The 20350-nt window shown below is 42.4% G+C and overlaps 5 protein-coding genes across 10 annotated transcripts; 2 read left to right on the top strand and 3 right to left on the bottom strand.

The window, feature by feature from the left end:
• Positions 1-210: 210 nt before the first annotated feature.
• Positions 211-2425, bottom strand: LOC105557931. The gene is made up of 2 exons (XM_012005342.1): positions 2080-2425; positions 211-501 (listed from the first exon to the last, which is right to left on the bottom strand). Exons 1-2 carry the CDS (start codon positions 2415-2417, stop codon positions 408-410), a joined length of 432 nt encoding a protein of 143 aa, XP_011860732.1. The 5' UTR covers positions 2418-2425; the 3' UTR covers positions 211-407.
• A 1718-nt stretch (positions 2426-4143) lies between these two features.
• Positions 4144-7450, top strand: LOC105557930 (calcium and integrin-binding protein 1-like). The gene is made up of 5 exons (XM_012005341.1): positions 4144-5073; positions 6267-6301; positions 6479-6726; positions 6799-6997; positions 7077-7450. The coding sequence occupies exons 1-5, from the start codon at positions 5023-5025 to the stop codon at positions 7096-7098; spliced, it is 555 nt and encodes a 184-aa protein (XP_011860731.1). The 5' UTR covers positions 4144-5022; the 3' UTR covers positions 7099-7450.
• A 256-nt stretch (positions 7451-7706) lies between these two features.
• Positions 7707-9291, bottom strand: LOC105557929 (oligosaccharyltransferase complex subunit OSTC). The gene is made up of 4 exons (XM_012005340.1): positions 9012-9291; positions 8770-8843; positions 7941-8158; positions 7707-7867 (listed from the first exon to the last, which is right to left on the bottom strand). The coding sequence occupies exons 1-4, from the start codon at positions 9148-9150 to the stop codon at positions 7849-7851; spliced, it is 450 nt and encodes a 149-aa protein (XP_011860730.1). The 5' UTR covers positions 9151-9291; the 3' UTR covers positions 7707-7848.
• A 204-nt stretch (positions 9292-9495) lies between these two features.
• Positions 9496-13737, top strand: LOC105557927 (high mobility group protein 20A). Of its 3 annotated transcripts, XM_012005333.1 has the most exons (9): positions 9498-9671; positions 9746-9846; positions 10144-10335; positions 12123-12288; positions 12365-12479; positions 12546-12707; positions 12777-12858; positions 12938-13153; positions 13232-13737. In XM_012005333.1, the coding sequence occupies exons 3-9, from the start codon at positions 10209-10211 to the stop codon at positions 13366-13368; spliced, it is 1005 nt and encodes a 334-aa protein (XP_011860723.1). In that variant the 5' UTR covers positions 9498-9671; positions 9746-9846; positions 10144-10208; the 3' UTR covers positions 13369-13737. The 3 variants fall into 3 exon arrangements, with proteins under 3 accessions (XP_011860724.1, XP_011860723.1, XP_011860722.1); XM_012005334.1 differs by having other exon boundaries at positions 9496-9846; positions 12789-12858; XM_012005332.1 differs by having other exon boundaries at positions 9498-9846.
• LOC105557928 (protein MMS22-like) lies at positions 13667-20308 on the bottom strand. 4 transcript variants are annotated; one of them, XM_012005337.1, is made up of 20 exons: positions 19766-20308; positions 19267-19531; positions 19033-19170; positions 18805-18958; positions 17699-17881; positions 17502-17624; positions 17239-17442; positions 16926-17173; positions 16747-16862; positions 16515-16687; positions 16288-16446; positions 15977-16220; positions 15649-15877; positions 15486-15582; positions 15218-15412; positions 14963-15136; positions 14536-14898; positions 14265-14467; positions 14000-14188; positions 13667-13907 (listed from the first exon to the last, which is right to left on the bottom strand). In XM_012005337.1, exons 2-20 carry the CDS (start codon positions 19479-19481, stop codon positions 13853-13855), a joined length of 3462 nt encoding a protein of 1153 aa, XP_011860727.1. In that variant the 5' UTR covers positions 19482-19531; positions 19766-20308; the 3' UTR covers positions 13667-13852. The 4 variants fall into 4 exon arrangements, with proteins under 4 accessions (XP_011860727.1, XP_011860725.1, XP_011860729.1 ...); XM_012005335.1 differs by having other exon boundaries at positions 19832-20308; XM_012005339.1 differs by having other exon boundaries at positions 16747-16847; positions 19832-20308.
• Positions 20309-20350: the final 42 nt, after the last annotated feature.

Below are 20350 nucleotides of genomic sequence, written 5' to 3'. Positions count from 1 at the left end.
TCAAAGAAAACTCGGCAACTTTTTCAATAATCATCATACGATATCTCGACAACTGTTTATCGCGAAGAAAAATGATACAGGACTCATATAGCAATGGTACTCCAACTTTGGTAAACGTTTGTGTATACACGAAAACTCCAAGATGTGTACAGAAATGTTTAAATTAGCCAGGGGTCGAAGTCCATTCTGGATATCGCAAACGTAACGACGGATACTGTACATTGTTTATTAACAATTCTTCAATAAAAGCGTCCCGGATACAAAATATACAGTTTCGTATAGTACAGATGGAGTCAAACGCGTGTCGGCAATTGACAGTAATCGACGTGCGACATGCGAGAAACTGGAGCACTCGGCAGTTTCCTTCTCGATCTTATAGAAGATTCTGCGAGACTTCAGGGAGCGGCTTAAACGGAGACTGGCGGCATGGGAGTCATCCCGTTGCACTCGACGGCGATCTTGACGCCGACGATGAAGAAAGCGATGTTCTTAACCACTGACCTGTAAAAAAAAAGAAGCGGCTGTTGGCACGGGACATTTGCGCGCTGCAGAAATTACAGTAAGCCAATTCACAGTGCGGTGCGTTAACAAGCATCTATGTTTAGATAATCAAGTAATTTTTGCCCATCCCTGATTATTATCCAAACCGAATTAATGCACCGTACTGTGCGTACACGGAGAGAACTTTCTCTTAAAATTTCTCCTGAAAATCAGGTAGCCGTGTGACAACGGTGAAATTTTGAAGAACTTTACAAGGTTTTTAAAATTTTACCATACATCTTACTAGTAGAATGTATACTAAATGTGATTACTAGTAAAATGTATGGTAAAATTTAAAAGACTCATAAAGTTCCTCGAAATGCCACGTTGTCCCACGATTACATGACTTTCAGGAGAAATTTTAAGAGAGAATTCTCTCCGTGTACATCTATGTACATAAATAGAACCAATTCCTAAACCCTTTGACTGACTAAATTGTGCATATCTGAACTCTTGTTCACAAGCAAATAAAATGATAGCAGTGTGTCGATAGTAGATTGACAACAGACCAAAACATATCAGCAGACTATCAACTGCGTCCGTATTCTCTTATATTCTACCGGCGGAGTCTACAAATCCGATCAGACAGCAGATTGCTACGGATCTGCTTGGTTTCTACCGTTGATCTGCCATCAGTTCACTACAGGCTTCTACTTGGCTTCTGTTGTCAATCCGCTGCTGTAGCATACTAGCAGGATTTGCTGAATTTGTTGCCTCTCTAGCATCAAAAATTTGAAGCAGACTACTCAGAATCTGCTCGCGCAGGGTTGGCTCTTGAGGACCTTGCAGAAAGTACAGGCTACTAGGACATTCCACTCTCTCCCCGAGGATCTTCTCGTCCTTTTAATAATTCTATCTTATGTACATAAACTAATCAATTTCAATGTGTTACCGTTGGATTTTCATACTTTCACAAATGCTATAGATATAAGAAACCGAGTAGTTTAAACTAGTCGGGAATATTTACGACATAAATAATTATTTTCCACAAGGAGTAACGAAACAATCGTGACTTGGAACAGTCGCAGCACGAATCCACCTTGCATGTGCGAGTCTCTTCTTTTTCTTATTGATACGGCACCTGTCTTCTTCAGAAGAACAATACGGCCGGAAACAAACGCAGATAAACGGGCATGTACTTGAACCAAGAATCTCGGATGGATTTAGGAGAACGGAAACCAAGAACACATAAGAACGCGGAAAATGGAAGGGACGAGTCTCACTCGTTGTCGGCTAAACAAAACATAATTCACGATAACAACGGTAGCTGAAGCATTAGGGTGCGTTCCGTTTCTCGCACGATGCGCATGATGCATCATTTATCCTTGGTATTCGCCAAATGTTGAAGAAGGATAAATGATGCATTATGTACATCGTGCATGAAACGGAACGCACTCTTAGTAATAACTTGGCACGAAAATTAGTGTCAGAGCAAAGCGAATCCGGTGGCACGTGGTCGAGGTTATGTTCGCCAGGCACCGTCCTCGAGTCTACCCCGCGATCTCCGCGACGAACGACACGACGCGGTCGGAAACCCACCACTTGAACTGATCATAGTAGACCTCTTTGAAGATTTTCCCGAGCTTGTCCATCGTGCGTCTTCTGTCGCCGAATCTCAGTCGCTTCGGGCCGCTCGAGTTCTCTCTCGAGGATGGTTCGGAAGTTCCGCCAGTTTTCGCTGGTTTCCGCCTTCGCCGAAGTGTTCCTCTCGCATCTTCCTCACCTTCCCTGCCGCCTGCTCTCACCTCTCTCTCCCGCTGATGGCGGGGCTTATACCTGCGTCCCGTTTCAAGCGCAGAGGGTGCAGACGCAGACGGTACACAGCAAATTAGGTGGACCTCGATACGCCCTCTGTGGATATTAGAAAACGTGGACATGAACTACGTAGCCAGGGGTGCTTTCGCGACGTAGAGTAAAGCCCGCTGCAGACGATGCTATTTTTCCTGCTGGATTGCTTGCGATTTACGAAATTACTAGGAATCCTGAGTGCTGAATGGTGCAACGATAGTAATTTATTAGATCGCAAGCAATCCAGCAGGAAAAATAGCATCGTCTGCAGCGGGCTTAAAATGATCCAGATCAAAATGATCCGTGCTATGATTGGTCAAATCTGAAATTTCGTAGCATCTCATTGAAATTTTATTCAATGAAATTTCAGATTTGACCAATCATAGCACGGATCATTTTGATCCGGATCATTTTACTCTACGTCGCGAAAGCACCCCTGGTGTCCTACAGTTTGCCAAGTAGGTAACGCAGATTTGGACAATTTCGGTCGCGTCCCGCGCTATGCACATCGGGGCCACTTCAGGCCCGGTTTCACCAAACGTCGTTTAACTTTGATCTCGGTTTAATTCACGTTTGTCTCTTTCTAAAGTAACAGAAAGCGACGAAGAACGAATTAAGCTAAGCCATAGACATCTATAGACGGAGCCTTTGTACGAAGGGTAACTGATAATCGCGGCAAGGGGATCACTCATCTGACATCGACTCTTTCCGGTGAGATTCGGTAAGTCCCAGTCTACAATAGAGATTTAAGCCCTAAGCCTTAAGAAATTGACCAATCACAGTCGCGCATTCTGCTCACACTTGACCGTGATTGGCCAATTTCTTAAAGCTTAGGGCTTAAATCATCTATTGTAGACTGGGACTAATACTCGGTTCACATTTCCAATACGTGTGCACACGTATATATACGGTGCGTTGCTTGTGTGCGAGCGTGCGCGCGCGCGTGGCCGAACGGATCATCCCCTCCAACTTGGAGTGGGGCACGCGCACGCTCGCACACAAGCAACGCGTCGTATGTACGTGTGCACACGTATTGGAAATATGAACCGAATATTACCGAATCTCACCGGAAAGAGTCGATGTCAGATGAGTGCCTCCCGCGCCCCGAATATCAGAACCTCTCTTGTCCATAATGCTCCGTCTATATAGATGTCTATGAGCTAAGCTTAAAGTTAAACAACGTTGGTGAAACCGAGCCTTAACCCCGCTGCAGACAATGCAAGATATTGGTATTTGAAATTTTCAATTTTTTAAACGTGAGCAATTTGAATTTGGCTTTATAAAATTACAAAATTCTTCCACGCGATTACAGTACGCGTAAAAACAAAGCGGGGGGTTCACGACTTTATATAAAAAACGAAGAGAAATTAAAAATATCGCTTTATAAGTAATTGTGGTTAGGCTTCACATGCTGATATTTTTAATTTCTCTTCGTTTTTTATATAAAGTCGTGAACCCCCCGCTTTGTTTTTACGCGTACTGTAATCGCGTGGAAGAATTTTGTAATTTTATAAAGCCAAATTCAAATTACTCACGATTAAAAAATCGAAAATTTAAAATACCAATATCTTTCTCATTAGACTTCTGACCCGAGTGTTTCAAGTATAAAAACGTTCTGCTATGCGGTCCGCAACTTATCCTGGTATTATTTTAAGCGTAAAAACTAATAAAAAGATTCAGCAGCACAAAAGCTATATTCGAATGTGTCGGTAAAACAGATGACTTTAGCATCCTCTTAATCGACGATTAACTTCATCAGCAGTGTCGCCAACATGAAGACTTGTTGTGTGTGTGTGTCGTTCTTAACCTGATCTTTTTAATGCGCACACAAGTCTTCACGTTGACGACACTGCTGATCGGGTTAATCGTCGATTAAAGTTAGTCGGAGTTGGTTAAAATGGCCCACGGTGAATCGGAAACTTTTCTATTCGGGCCAACCAATATACATCTCGTAGATCGTAGATTGTAGATCGTAGATTAATGTATCCTGTGGATTCGTTGCCTTCAAACGGACAGGTTTCAAACGACAACGGCAATTTAAAATTCTTTATTTAATGTGTTGAATCTCCGGAGAGGAGTGGACGCGATTTTCGATGTGGATGCGAAGTTACAACGAAATATACAGAGCCAAGTTTATCGTGAACGATCTACTACAAATTGTGTCGGCAAAAGGACTTGCAAGTTCGATACAAAATTTCGCGAGTCTGCGTTACCCACTTGGCAAAGTGTGGATATTGGCTACGTAGTTAATGTCCACGTTTTCCAACGTCCACAGAGGTCGTGTTGCATTCGAGGAACACCTGAAACCCGGCCGCGGCAACTCTCGGGCTTCTCTCTGACCGAAGCTCGACGAACGTGCTACCTGCACCGGCGCGTTGATCAATAAACAGCGCCCTTTAAAAAGCACAGTTACATTCGCGGGAACGACGGCTGCGACGGTCCCGCTCGCCCGACGATGACGTGATAATCAATCGACAGGTCAGCTTTCGGGGGGAAAACTTGTCTAAGCGCCAGCTTTCCTCGACAAAGTCACGTTTGGGGCTTCAAAACGACTGTAACAGGATACCGGACGTGTCACACGAATTAGTCAGCAGCGGCGTTCGATGTTGATTAGCGGTGACCGAGTTTCCTCCCGAGGATCACCGAGGCGTTTGCAAGGCGTTCGTTGACACGTGGCGCGGTTCCTCCGCGAAGATGGGCGCGGGAAAGAGCCAGTTCACGGAAGAAGAGTTGCAGGACTATCAGGTGAGACTTTGTCTTCTTCCCGCTATCCTTCGCTTATCTTCAGCTCTGATATTTACATGGACATAGTAAATATAGACTGGGCGTCCCATTGAATAAGCTGAAGCTTGTCAAGAGAGAGAGAGAAGATTTAAGAAGACTATGGCTGATGGCAGAGAACAATCCGTAAATGCTTAAGGATGTATCGGACCTATCTTCAAAATAGTACAAAGTCGCTAAAAATTTGTGAAATTGTTCTTTTAGTCTTCCTAATTTATTGCAGAAAAGTAAAAATGCATCCACTAAACGGTTGTTGAGATATAACTACTCGTATTTTAATTTACACTGATTTTACACGTACTCTTATGGGAAAAACCGATCTTCACGGATAAAACAGCTGAAAAAATGTAGAAGAAATAGTACCAGTGTTTTGAATTTTTTTATACCTCTAGTATACGAATAGATGAAAATATCTACCAAGTTTCAATATAGTCTTTACTGCACCGTTTAAAAAAAATAAAATATAACTTGAGATATTCGTGCTGTCGGCACGAATTTTTTAGTTTTGAAAATATTTGACGTTATTAAGAATTGAAATCAGAGTATTTTTACTATCAAAAGTTTAGGCTCATGAGTGAAAAAAATCGCAAATAATTCAAGAAAAAATATTTGTAAAGTGAAAAATACCTTTGTAGGAGTACAAATTAGACTCCAACTATCGTTCAAGTTTCTTATATCTAGATTTACTATGCGTTAAGAGTAGATATTTAAGTATTTCCAATTTCATGCACTTTTGTCTAAGATTGTACGTCCTACATCCTTAAGACTGTCTCAGTCGTAGACGTAGGGCAAGGCAGAGAGAAACGTAAGTCGTGAAAGGCTATTGTATACGACTTACGTTTCTCTCTGCCTTGCCCTACGTCTACGACTAAGCCAGTCTTAAGCGTTTACAGATCGTTCTCTGCCACCAGCTTTTCTCTGCCTTATACCACCGTAAAAGAAAAGAGTCGTGCCTACGCAGTACTACACAGGCGTGATTCTTCCGTCTCACGATGGCAAGATGGAGAAAGAAAATCTTCTTAAATCTTCTCTGTCCCTCTCTTCACAGGCTTTAGCTTATTCAATGGGACGCTCAGTCCACATTTACTATGTCCATGGATATTTATTTATCCCTTAAGGATTTTCTTAATCGGACTGTGCTCTTCTTCTGTCGACAGGATTTGACGTACTTCACCAAGAAGGAAGTCTTACAGTGAGTATCAACGCGAGATAATTCCGGTTTCGTTTATGGATTTCTTCTCGTAAACTAATCTCGTTGAACTGGACTGTTAACTAGAGCAAAGATTTATTGCTGCCAGTAAATAATTAATCAACGTAGGAGATTAATAGTCGACACAATTGGCCAATCCTAATTATTTGCTCTTAACAGTGCTCATCAGAAGTTCAAGGCGCTCGCTCCGGAGAAGGTCGGACATAACAAAAACGCGAAGCTGCCGATGTCCAAGATCCTGCAGTATCCCGAGCTGCGAGTGAATCCCTTCGGCGACAGGATCTGCAAGGTCTTCAGCTCGAGTCAGGACGGCGACTGCACCTTCGAGGACTTCCTGGACATGATGTCCGTGTTCAGCGACGCCGCGCCGAAGGCCGTGAAGGCCGAGCACGCGTTTAGAATATTCGGTGAGGCGCCGGTCAATTATCCACGTTGCCCCGTCGTATTCTCCGTTCGATGACAAAGTCTTGTTTATAAAGATTTCGACGGCGACGACATGCTCGGTGTGGGAGACCTGCGGCAAGTGGTCGACCGACTGACCGCGCCCCAGAGGTTGAACGACAGCGACATACAGCAGCTTCTCCAGTACATCCTCGACGAGGCCGACCTGGACGACGACGGCGCGCTCAGCTTCGCCGAGTTTGAGCACATTATAGAGAAGAGCAGCGACTTCTCCAAGTAAGACGCCTCATAATTATATAATAAAATCACTTTGTCGAATTTTGATGTCGCCAGTAACGTCAAAATCTTTTTACAGGAGCTTTCGCATTCGTTTATAAAAGTTTACGACCAACTTGCCAATGAAAGACTGACCGTTAATCGACATTTAATTATATAGTAGCGGACACGGGCCTACTTTGGAAAAAGGAAAAGTACGATCGTTGCAGAAGGCTCTACAACGTGGCCTAAGTCGGACGATGATCCTTTTTGTTTTATCGAGCTTATTTATTTAGGATTATAATAAGAGGAACGAACGTAACCACGAACGTAGATCTTATTGTTAGTTTAAAAATATCACAAAACTGCCAAACACAATGGTGTGTTGTCAATACGCATGGCGCAATCTAACAAAGAGAAATCGCGTCTCTTCTCTCGACCAGAAACTAGCATTTCTAAAAGATATACCTTATGCGGTGAAGTTGAACGAACGCACGAGAGTTCGACGTCGCGAGACCGTCGTGTCAACTTGCTTCTGACAGAAGACAGAAAGTTCATCTTCAGTGTAAGCTTCCAGAGGTATATTTAATAAGTATTTAAAAGCTACAAATACCCGTATTGAAATGTATGACTTAGTTTCGACAGTTGTATATTTATCTTGTTTGTAACATATTAAAAAATTATATATCTCTCTTGTCTTACAAATAATAATGATAACTAAAGCTATCTTAGTTTTGCTTATCATACTTTATTACAAAAGCCACCAATCCACTGTTACAATATCACGCGTATTGTAACGTTATCCCATACTTACGATATATAAAAAACGATGATTCATTGCAACGTTCATAGAATTCACAATCATTTGTGACTTAGGATTGCAGATACCCGCTGGAAAAAAGAAAAGAAAACAATTATTTGTTCAATAACGCAGATATCTCGGGCCATAGATATTATGCCTTACGGGAGTTTCATCTTCATGAATATCCAGCACGCGGTAAACGACACGAGTATGCTGAGGAATCCAACGCATATTAGAAGAACTCGGTTAAGCTTCGGCGTCGACGGCCCGTGCGTCTGATCCAGTATGATGAAGCCCAGGCCTCCCATCGTGAACAAGAAACTGGAGGCCAGACCCTCCATGATGTACTGCCCGTTCACGCGATAGGGCATAAACGCCACCTGCGAGGATCGCACTGGTTTACAAGAGGCTTGTTTTCTGCACTGGTCAACTGGCGCAATAAATTAGAGTAAGACAGAGTTTTTTCTTTCCCCCATTCTAACTTACTGCACTAGTTCACCAGTGCAGCGATAGAAAACAAGCCTAAGAATTGGTCCAACAGCTCGCCGAAGCTAATAACGAATTCGGCAGCTTGCACTAGTGCGCACCGAGTGCACACCAAGGCTTGTCCGGAGCATAGTACAAATAGGTCCACTGTTGGCCACGTTCAGCAAGCACAACTGTTGAGTGAGCGCTCAATGATTTCTTAACATGATTGGCTGGATCTAAAAGTATTAACCAATCATACTGAGCGCTCACTCAACAGTTGTCTGCTGAACGCGGCCATTAGCTGCGTTCAACAGACACAACTGTTGAGTGAGCGTTCAGTATGATTGGTTAATACTTTTAGATCCAGCCAATCGTATTAAGAAATCATTGAGCGCTCACTCAACAGTTGTGCTTGCTGAATGTGGCCATTGAGAGCTCACACAACAGCTATGCCTGCTGAACGTGGCCGTTGTTGAGCGCTCACTCAACAATTGCGCCTACTAAACGTGGCTAATAGTCTTACCGGTCTCGTGTGACCATGCTCGTCCGTTGTAGATCCCACGCTGGGCGGCTCGACGATAACGTCGTATATGATTCCTGCAAAGCCGAACAGTGGATGAGACAAACGGCAATACCGGGGGGGAGGATTACAGATTGTACGAGCTAACGATGCTGTATCGCCGCGCTTTAAATCGTATATATATAGTACAACCATTCGCGACGGTAATAAGTAAACAAGCCGGGGAAAACGTCAACACGGCTAACCTCCTGTCACCAAGAAGTACGAGAACAGTATGAAGGCGAAGACTACCATAGCGCTGGGCTTCACGAACCAGGACGGTCTCTTCAGCTTCAGGTTAGGCACTTCCAGGACTAAGAACGGTAACCTGTAAACGCACTCCATCCCGCCGACGCGGTCTACGCTACGCGATGGAAAAATAGAGAGCTCTCGCCCAGCGCGGAGACACACGTTTCACCCACGTCCACGCGACAGCCCGGCGGCGGCGTCTCCCTTCAGCTTCACCGGTCCCGTCCCTTCCCACGTACGCGGCCGACGCACGGGCACGAGCCACGAATATCTAGACGCGTGGCGCGGCGTCCCACCCGGAAGCGGCGATCGCCGGGCCGCCTCTCGACCGCTTTCGACGCCGAGCGACCGACTCGAGTGACTTCTCGCTGCCGACCGCGTCGAGGACGATATCCGAGTGGGAGGAAGAAAAGCGGGGGAAAAAAAAAGAAAAACAGAGACCGAGTGCGCGCAAACGAGCGCGATAGCGCGCCACGTAAAGTCCCGTCGCGGCGATGTGTTTCCGTGCCGTCGACGACAATTAGCCCCCGCGGCTTAACCTCGCGGCGTGACGAGCGAATTTTCCTCCGCTCGAGGCAGCGGTTTCGCGCACAGCTCGCTCCTCGGCCACGTACGCGGTACGTTTGGTTATACTTGGATAAATAACAACGCTTGTTTTACACAAGCGCGAATTAATCGCGCGCTCTTGCAGGACGCGCCAAGTTTTGCGCTCGCGCCGTGTAATGGACATTGCCACGTAACGTTGGACATTAATATACAGCTCGCTTGACGCGCGGCTCTTCGGTTCTCATGGTACGTATTGTGGATGAGGTCCACCTCACGTAAATCTAAATAATTTTATATATATATATATATATATATATATACAAAACAAACGAGAGCGCCTTTAGGTCCGAGCAGGAATTGTAATCTAAACTGTGAATTTATATACCGTTTCCCACCTTGTCCTGCGGCTTCTTTTCGGACACGACACAGTTTCATTTAGATGGAATCATTGTCGTCGGTAAATTCACGTATTGAGTCGATAAACGATGTCCAATTATTTAACTCTATTCGATTGTGTGCATATATACGCGTGGTGTGTTGCAGAGCGCACAGAAGTTTGATCCGCACTGTACGATGGACGTGTAACCCGAGGGCGACGGGGTGATTTTATGCCGCAAGACCTGCATCGGAGGAACGCGTCGCGGAAAATGAGCGAGATTCCAACGAATGACGTACCTGAGAGCAACGGTGCAATGGAGCAGCCTGCTTACAACGGGGAGACTGAGGAGCACACTGGTAAATTCACTCGCCGCACTCAGGGTGACTTTGACTAGCTTTCATCGGCGATTGATTCACCTTGCAGGGTGATTCCCCCATGGAAAAATGTATATTTCATTATATATAAAGAAAAGTAGAAAGCAAATGGTAAGAGAAGGGGCTCTGAACCAGAACAAGATTGTGGTGTTGAAACAACTTTTTCAATTAGTTAAATGCATATATATGTTTCGGTCCTTATTGGACCATCTTCAGTATAAAAAGGGAGACTAAATGCAATTTAAAACATTAGTGAATTTGCAATATAAAGATTAAACCAAAGATTACGTCGCACTCAGGGTGACTTTGACTAGCTTTGATCGGCGATTGATTCACCTTGCAGGGTGATTTCCCCACGGAAAAATGTATATTTCATTATATATAAAGAAAAGTAGAAAGCGAATGGTAAGAGAAGGGGCTCTGAGCCAGAACAAGATTGTGGTGTCCAAACAACTTTTTAATTTATACGTTTCGGTCCTTATTGGACCATCTTCAGTATAAAAAAGAAGAATAAATGCAATTTAAAACATTAATGAATTCGCAATATAAAGATTACGCAGTCGATCGTGTAAAAGTGTAATAAATAATGAAACGGGCATATTTAGAGATTACGCAGTCAGACGTGTCAAAAGTATAAGTGGTGAAACAGAAGTATATGAACCAAAGACGCAAATAATTTAAACATATTCGGTTGACAGACAAGAATAGAGCCGTGTTGAACAGTGTGGATGACGTTACCATAGTGAGCAAAAGTAGAAAGGATACATTCGTTTTATATTACTCGTATACGCGTTATAAGAAATATATACTATAAATGTAATACCAACAAATTGGAATTTTTCATATATCACTCATATACATAAAAATATATAATAAAATGTATGATTAAAAGGAATATTACATTAGGTGTTCTAAATATCTTAGAATTTAGATTCCCAACGCTTTACCAGCGGAGATCAAATTGATTTCATTTGCCGCAACTGTTAGATCTGATTTCTCGCCACTTCTTGTATACTGTTGTTGGTTGATTTTTCAATACGAGAAAGCGTAACGTGCGATCGCCGCCTCGCGGCAGCGAAGAGCGTTGTTGCGAAATTATAAAATTATAATTTAAATATTGTTCATATATTTCGCATACATTTTTAGTATATTTTTGACATAATATTATATAGGATTTTTTCAAATAGAATTTTTATATACCAAATGTATGAAATATATTACCATATATGTTCACCTACTTTTTGAAATATATATCTTTCCGTGAGGGTTTACAGCAAAATTTCTACGTAATTCACTGTTTTTCAATGTGACTTTTCGCGAGCTACAAAAAGATGGTGCGCAGTTCACAAAAGTCGAAAATATACGCGTAGATAACATCTTTATACTGTTATTGCGACAAATATTATCGTATGCCTCGGTGGTCTAATTGGTGAGACGCCCGCCTACAGTGTAGGGAGGTCCAGGTTCAAACCCTGAGGTAATATTTTTCGCAATAAATTTTCTGTGTTAAAAACACAGTGCCAGTTACGGTCGATTGTAAGCTTAATTATTGTTAGTCACGTACTGGCGTCAAATAATTCTTGATGCTATAAAAAGATGGTGCTTCAATCCATGTTAATAAAATGGTACCCCAGCGAGAAATAACTCGTCAATCGATGTTGAAATGATGTTGAATCGACATCGTTTCGACATCGATCGACAAATCATTTCTCGCCGGGACAGTTGCTCGATAAATTAATTGCTAACTGTCATCCTTTTCGTCTCGTCAGCCAAGTCTCCGGTGAGTACAGAGGAGAAGGTGCCGGACTCGGTGTGCGACAGTGGTGTAAAGAGAAGCGTCACCGCCACTGGCAACACGCCGAATAGAACGAAGAAACGCAAGAAGGCTCCGAGAGACGCCACTGCTCCGAGACAACCTCTGAGTGGTTACTTCCTGTAATGATTGAATGCACATGTACTTCGGCACACGCTAGAATATCACGTTTGTAACGAAATGTAAACGTTCGCGCAGGTTCTTAAACGACCGAAGAGAGAAGGTCCGAAACCAGAATCCAAGCTTAACGTTCACGGAGATTACGAAGCTTCTGGCTGCGGAATGGAGTAAATTGCCAATCGATCAGAAGCAGGTTCGTAGCGCTTTTAAAACGTCTGTTGTCTCTCTGCAACGTTAATGGAATGGCAAATGCTTGCAGCATTTTTTGGACGCGGCCGAGCAAGACAAAGAGCGCTACAATCGAGAGTTCAGCGATTACAAGCAAACGGAAGCGTATCGGTTGTTCAACGAAAAACAGTCAGAGAGACAAAATGAGAGCAAGAAGGAGAGAAACGGCACGGACGTAAATGCTGAACAGAACGTACGATAATATTACTAGACTATAAGATTGCGGTTAATCTATCGTAATGCTAACTGAAACTTCATTTAGGATGTTCAGCAGGATAAGGACAATGACTTTACAGGCTTCGATATCCCTATTTTTACAGAAGAATTCCTGGATCATAACAAAGGTAAAGAAGTTGTAGTAACTACGTGGTAGTCGATGAAATCTATTCGATATAGAGAATTAAAATAATGATATTTGCGCAGCCTGTGAGGCTGAACTGAGACAATTGCGGAAGGCCACGTCCGACTACGAATCTCAGAACGCGGTTCTCCAGCGACACGTGGACAGCCTGCACGCAGCTGTGAATCGCTTGGAATCGGAAACTAATCAACAACGAACGACCAACCAGACTCTGCAGCGTCACTTGGATTCTCTTCGCTCTCAGCTGGCAGGCTGCTTCGCCACCATACCGCTTCCAGGTGAATTTCCACAGAAAGTCCTCTCGCCGATACCGCGTCGTATCAAAGTACCGTTTGTGCAATTACTTATGTTTGCAGGCACGCACGACGGTGCTACGTTACAAAATATCGACAGTTACTTCGAACGGTTGGAGTCTCTGTTGAGCAGCAACGCCGAGCAAAGTCTACGTAACGCCGTACGTAGTGCCGTGTCCCGTCTCGAGTTAATTGGATGACGATCGCCTCCGGGCAATACAACCAGTGCGTCGTTGAAACACCATCGTTCGAGGCATTCACATCGAAAGTAGCGAAGCAAATTTAGGTGTGTTGTTTTTAGCGGTTTTGTAAATTTCATCTTATACCTCACGATAGGACCGATGATTGCCAGTTATTTAAGTGAACTTGCGTGTGCATCGCAGCTAATTATTTGTGGTATTTTCCGCGTGACAATAATTTGATTTTATATATACTTTTCGATCGAACAATTTTGTTTCAAATGTAATGTAGCGATAATTTCAACCTGTGCTACGTAACTGGATATGAACTTGGCTAACTTATGTATTTCTGTACATTGAAATAGTTACATGAAATTATGTCCATTGAAATCGAGTTTTTGTTAATTAATACCTGATGATTCAAAGGTCTAGAGAATCGAAATTTGTAATTATTTAAATTATTTAATACCTATTAAATTATTATTAATAAATGTTTGTGATCCTGTCACGAACTTCTGTCTATATTCAGCATATGCTTTTTCAGTTGATTCGACATGAATCTGAAAGTGTAATAATTTTTAATGTACATCATGCTGTAAAAGCTTAAAAATTTGTATTTATATTTTAGAGAATTGTGTGATTATTCTCTTACCTTAAAGATGCCGCATTGGGTCGGTGATATTGTTCGGCATAAAGTATGATGGCATCAATTTGCGGAAATATATTGATTATAATGCTTTTCTTTATCGACAAGACAGCTCGTATAAACTCAAATGTAAATTGCGTATTTGTCGTCAAATATTTTTGCACTGCAGCAGAAACAGCGGCTTGGAATTTTTCCCTGAAGAACCCAGGATCGATTATACATTATTTATATATTTGAATCTTAGATATAATGTATCTCGATATTTGTTCACCTGATGAATTTATCTTCCTCATAGTAAGGACTTTTAATTACGTCGCTGATAAAGTCAACTGTGTGCAGCTTATGCGGATGATGATCATGTACCTTTATGTAGCATCCGAAGATGCTCGGGGAACAAATTTGAACAATGTTTTCCGTAATACATTTGGGATACTTTCTTCCTTCTTTAAGTAACGTTTTTATAAGCCAAGTTATCTGTGTGAATGTGTAATAAATATATTTGGAACCACTGCGATATTGAGTGAATAATTACGACTGCGTACCAAGTTGGAATGTTTGTGCATGACGTTGTCGGATGATATGTTATAAAAGTTCGACATCAGCGTTTCGAAAATCAAACGCAGAAATTCGCCGTTTCCTTCCTTGAAGCATTTTAGCAACGCATCGGAAACCTCAAAGCTGTAACCGCCGTTTACTTCGATTATCAGAATCGGCAGGTACTGACCGAAGAGATCTCTGACCATCGCTTGCAACAATATGTCGCTTTTGACGTTCAGTTTCTCCAGACCGAGTATCACCATTGAGAATATGCTCTTTCCCAACTGCCTTATGTACGTCTGCGTAGAGTTCTCGGATACCAACATAATTTTGTTGATGAGCGTTCTTAACATATCGTTCGGTTGATTCTGTAAAGGCAAGATTGTCTTTTTTAGAATACAAAAATTTCAGCAGCGATCGAGTTAAACGTACTTTAGTGTATAGCGTCGGGGAAATGCAGAGTATCAATGTGCCTAGGCATGTATAGATCCAGAATGCGAGCTTCGAATCTTTTGTTTCCTCCGTTATAGGTATCATGACCCACTTCTCGATATTTTTGAAATACAACTTGCACTTTGCATTGTACTGGAGCTTTTCTTGCTCGGACTGTGAAATTTTTCAGTTGTATTAATTTGTTCCCAGATCGAAGTACGAGCAAAATGCGTGCTGCATTCATAAAATTAATACCTTCAAAGTATTTTGCTTCTTCATGAACGACATTATAAATGTCAAGATTGGTTCTTTACCGTTCTTGAAGTCATAGATATCACACTCCGACACGAATATCTCTTTGATCTCACTGAGATTGACAATGTAATCTTGCAGAATCTTTACGTCTTCCTTCTTTACATCGTAACTAATAATGGAACATTTTATCCAAGCCTAGAATATGTACCTTATGAACTCTCTGATCGTATCGTAATGTGTAATAACGTAGCAAATAATGTATACGAACTTGGATGACAGTAGTATCGAAATTTGGAATTTCCTTTTTCAAGTTTTGGACAGCTTGCTCGTTCTCGAGAATCGCTGTTAAATAATACTGGGTAATTCTGAAGACGAGATAGTTTATTATTATTTTCAATATATACGATGACTTTCAGATGAATGAGTTTTACCTTATATCTTTCACAAATATTGACGCTGCAAAATGCTGAAATAAAGATATAGCCGAGTGCTTGTACTTCTTAGCGGTAGCTGGTTCTCTGACTGCTTCTAAAGTAAATATGACGGCTAATTTGGAAATACTCTTATAATTATCACCGCTGAGTACAGGATCGAAGACGAGTTGGCGAACTCTGGACGCGACATAGCACCACAGTGCGTCTAACATTTTCTTGGCGCCATCTGAAAGCAAATTGTCGCAAAAAAGAAAAGAGATCGTACCCTCGTCACACACGCTTGAAAATATATCATTAGCGTGCTTGAAGACAACGACATACCAACCCGAATTGTTACAGGAGGCTTGCTGGACGATACATTTCTCGAAAACATTTGCGAGCATTTCCAATAAAAATGCAATTCTGTTCTTTGGGCACTCCAAAAGGTAACGATCGATCCAACCACCGATGAAATTGAATTCTTCTAAATCCATTTTCTCATTGCCAGATAAAATTGTGTTCAATACATCAACGAAACTGGTCATCATGGAGCGAGATGTTTCATCTTTACGACAACTTATCAAGTTGATCTGTAAGATACAAAGAGTGTATATGAGATTCACATTTTTGTTAATTTACGCAAGAAATTGATCATACCGTATCTTTAAAATGTCCAACTATGGAGCCAAGAGACAATCTTCTTTCATTGAACAGTAGAAGACACGTTAGTTTTCCTTTCCAGATTAGATTGCACTTTTTGTTATATTCGTGATTCAATTCATGCGTAGATGGTAAGAGATCTAGCATTGTTGTACACTGCAAAAACGAGTATTAATATACAACGGTAGGTGAAATCGTGGCAGCAACTGTGCATTTCAACTTACCACGTTCGTAATATCCGCGGTAATAGCTAAAGTGATAAACAAAGATATGAAGTTGTAGAGGCCACTCTCGGAGAACTCTGCGACTTTGTTCTTTGAGAATTTTGTATACACACGCCCCTTAATTTGATTCCAATATTTCGGATCTAACGTGCCGTACTTGTTTAAAAACGTACCTAAAAGATTGATCTTTACAATATAATCAATACTCGGGGAAAATTTTGACCGAACTCACCTATCAGATGCAAAAGCATGCCATAGCTGGACTCCTTGGAATGTTCGAACTTGCCATAAATTCTGTCATTAATTTGCTTCAGAATATCCGCAGCTGTCTTTCTACAGATATTCGGACTTCATTTATTTGTGGAGGTACGACCGCAATTATAGATTTATGTATAAATTACTCGGACATACTTTTCGAAGGACAGCGCCCAAGGCCCAGAAGTCTGCGACAGGAATGGCTGATCCAATCTTTTGTGAAAACAGTCCCAGAGAAAGGATATAATTGGCACACGCGGTTGCCACCAATTAATAATAAGATCGTGCAACAACGGTATTATAATCTTGAGCTCTACATCAAGCTCATCCCTCTCACCGTCCTTTCCACCTTTACACACGTACGTCTTCAGAACCTTCTCAATCTGCCCGCAGTTCGATCTAATCTGTAAATGGACACGTATCTGTTACGCGATCTGCTAGATTCAATTTAATTCACGTTGTGTATTACCCTTGGACAATTAGACTGCAGGTATACGCCATCGTCACTGTATCCGTACAAGAGAGACAGATGGTAGATTATCCAGATGCAAAACAATTCGGGATTCTTACAATCTGGCAGCGAGGAGTCAACGCTTTTGTACCAGAATATCGTCTCGGACTGATTCTTATTCAGCACTCTATCGATACAACTATTTACGAGGTCCCAAAACATCTAAAAATTTTTGTCCCAATAAGAATATACACCTCTGCGAAATCATTGGCGGAGTTTACCTTAGTTTTCTTCCTCTCTCCTAAGCTGTCGACAAGTATTTGAAACATGAGCCACAATTCTCGCGTGCACGTGCAGAAGTACGGCGTTTTCTGCGCGAGATCCACGGTCCAACTTAAGGCCAGCTGAATGAAGAACAGAGATGTGAAATAATGGATTTATGCGTGAACGAGTCAAATACTCTGACCGTGTTTATTACCCTTTCAAATATTTTCAAGGCAGAATACAGGAGATCGTTGACGGCCACTTCGGTGGTGTGTTCAAACTCCTCCAGCTGCGTGTGATACTGGTGGTACCCTGTGGTTCTCGAATGCATTAACGTGACGAGGTACCACCGTAACTCTATATGCATGTGGTACAGGTGAAACTCTGGCTGGTTACACTGAAACAGAACCACTGTATGGCTTACAAGGGGTATTCATATTTGCTCTGTACAGTAAGACTGACAAATACGTCGGCGCGCAGTTCTATTTCGAGTTTAGTCACGATATGTGATTGAAATAACGTCAGATTGTTTATTGCGATAAATATTACCACATGCCTGGGTGGTCGAATTGGTGAGACGCCCGCCTAGCGAGAGCGAGGTCCAGGTTCAAACTCTGGCTGAGGTATTATTTTTCGCAATAGACTTACAACTAAAATGATTTAGACACACCAACATCCTGTCTTGGCTCTTACTCCTTTATTACTTTGTATTTGTGCTTTCATATTGGAGCCGTATGAATTTTATTAATGTATTACTCGTTGTATGCTCAGCCAAAGACAAACCCTAGCAGAAAAAGTTTCTATAAATAACTACAAAAAATTGACTTGAAATAGAAATTTGTAGAAATTTTTATATCTTCGTTGAAACATTTCTTTGTAAAAATATCTATAAAATAGTATCACAAATTACAAAGTTCTCAAATCAAGAAATTATTGCAAGTAGTATTTCATGAAAATGTATTATACAATTTTGTAAAAATTAGTACAAAACTTTACTAGTTTTAAAAATTTGAGAAACAACGAAATCTTAAAGAATTAAAACATCTGCTTACTTGTAGAATGTTACGAAAATTAACAAAAGTGTTCCAATTCTAGCATTTTTATGTTGATTTTTATAACACTTTTTAAATTTATGTAAAATTTCTTAGATTCTGGCAGTTATATTTAAATTTTTTGTAGAATTTTGTAAAATTATTTCCAGCAGGGAAGATGAAAGCATCTGCGAAAGATCCTTTCAGCCAGTAAGAATCCTTCAAAAGCAATGTTAGTGGCACTTTCAGCGATAAAAGAGAATATGGGCCAATGAGTTTCTTCAATCACCTTGTTGCCTATGTTAGAAGCAGCGTAATGCAGGGTCGAATCCGGGATGCTGTGTAGCGTACTGAGGAAGTGCTTGACACAGTCGAACAGAGTATCCACATCTTTGCCGATTTCGGGCATCACTACTTCCAGCGCGCCAAGATCCCACTTTATGCTGCAACATTGAAGACGCAAGACCAGTTTGTCACGAGATCAGGAGCAGAGATACGAAGACACAGCTCCGTTTACCTGTTCATGTACGCACGGAAGTATATAATAAATTCGCAAATCATCCTCCGCGGAGCAAAGTAATCGACACTATCGTTGCTGCACAATCCGGACATCGCGACTGGTCTCTCCTGCCTGTTCAGTATTTTCAGCTGCATCCTGCCGCGGAGAGAAAGAAATTGTCCAGTATAAGATTGTGCCAGAGCTGGCCGAGTGGCGCACAGTGAGAACTTTGTTTCCCTGAGAAACGCTTACTCCATGCAATTGATCAGATGCCCGAGATTCATCACGGCAACCGCACCGGGCATGGCGCAGTCGAACAGCTTGACTTCCACATGGGAGAAGGGGTAGTCGGTCTGCGGGAAGAGCGCATTGTCCACCTCCCTGCGACGGAACAGCCCGTCCCTGCTCAGCTGCCAGTCGTTGACGTTCACCCTGCCGCTGCAGTCGAAGGCAGCGTCGAGATCCATCGGTGAAATTCCTGCCGAATCGTTGGCGCGTCAGCAAGTTTGTCCTGAAACTTGTCACACAACGTCAGACAGCCTTTCTGACCGCAGCTGTACACCAGGAATCACCGATGCCTTCCCGCATGAATTTTGCGCGCATCAACACATTTATACATTTTGCCTAGACATACGTGGAACGTGTGCTCCACCTGATCTAAATTCATACGGGGAGGCGTCGGCGATTCCTAGTGTACAAGCGTAGTGTTACAAAGTCACAGTCAAGCGGCACCGCAGCAACAACATCGTACATTGTATGCACATTGCATTGAAGTAGCCATACACGTTGATGAATAATAAGCTTGTCGCGCTCGTACTTGCGATGGTAGTTGCAGCGGCTGGCAAATTCGCGTCTCAATCGTCGTCGCTGACGCGTAAACTGCATTTAAGCGATCCCGAGACAGCGAGGGAGGAGACGCGCCGTCGGGCCGTCCACGCGGCCTCGGCACAGCAGACGACTTTCGTGCGTTTTGGCGGCATCTCCGGTGGCGCTGGTCACGTGGTCCGCGCGCGGGCGGCCAATATGGCGAGGCGCGATTGAATTCGAAATGTGGCGCGGAAGCGTGCGACGGAACGTCACCGAAACGCAATTAAGAGGATCCCGTAGCAGGTCTGTATTACCGACAGAATTACCATTTTCGTAATACGAACCTTTCGTCGTATAATATTGAATGCATGGAATAAAAAATGCTTGCGTACAATTACAGTATATGCATTGATGATCCCGGGAAACTCCAATTTTATACCAAAAAATGAGTAAAAATTACAAAATTCATATTGATCGGAATGACGGAACGGATTCTGCTAGGGAATTCTTGATCCTCCCATATAACATT

The sequence above is a fragment of the Vollenhovia emeryi genome, unplaced genomic scaffold (genome assembly GCF_000949405.1).
Source record: "Vollenhovia emeryi isolate VEMERY1.0 unplaced genomic scaffold, V.emery_V1.0 DF939402.1, whole genome shotgun sequence".
NCBI lineage: Eukaryota > Metazoa > Arthropoda > Insecta > Hymenoptera > Formicidae > Vollenhovia > Vollenhovia emeryi.
Note: the sequence above shows the minus strand (reverse complement) of the source record. Positions and strands in the feature narration are given on the sequence as shown.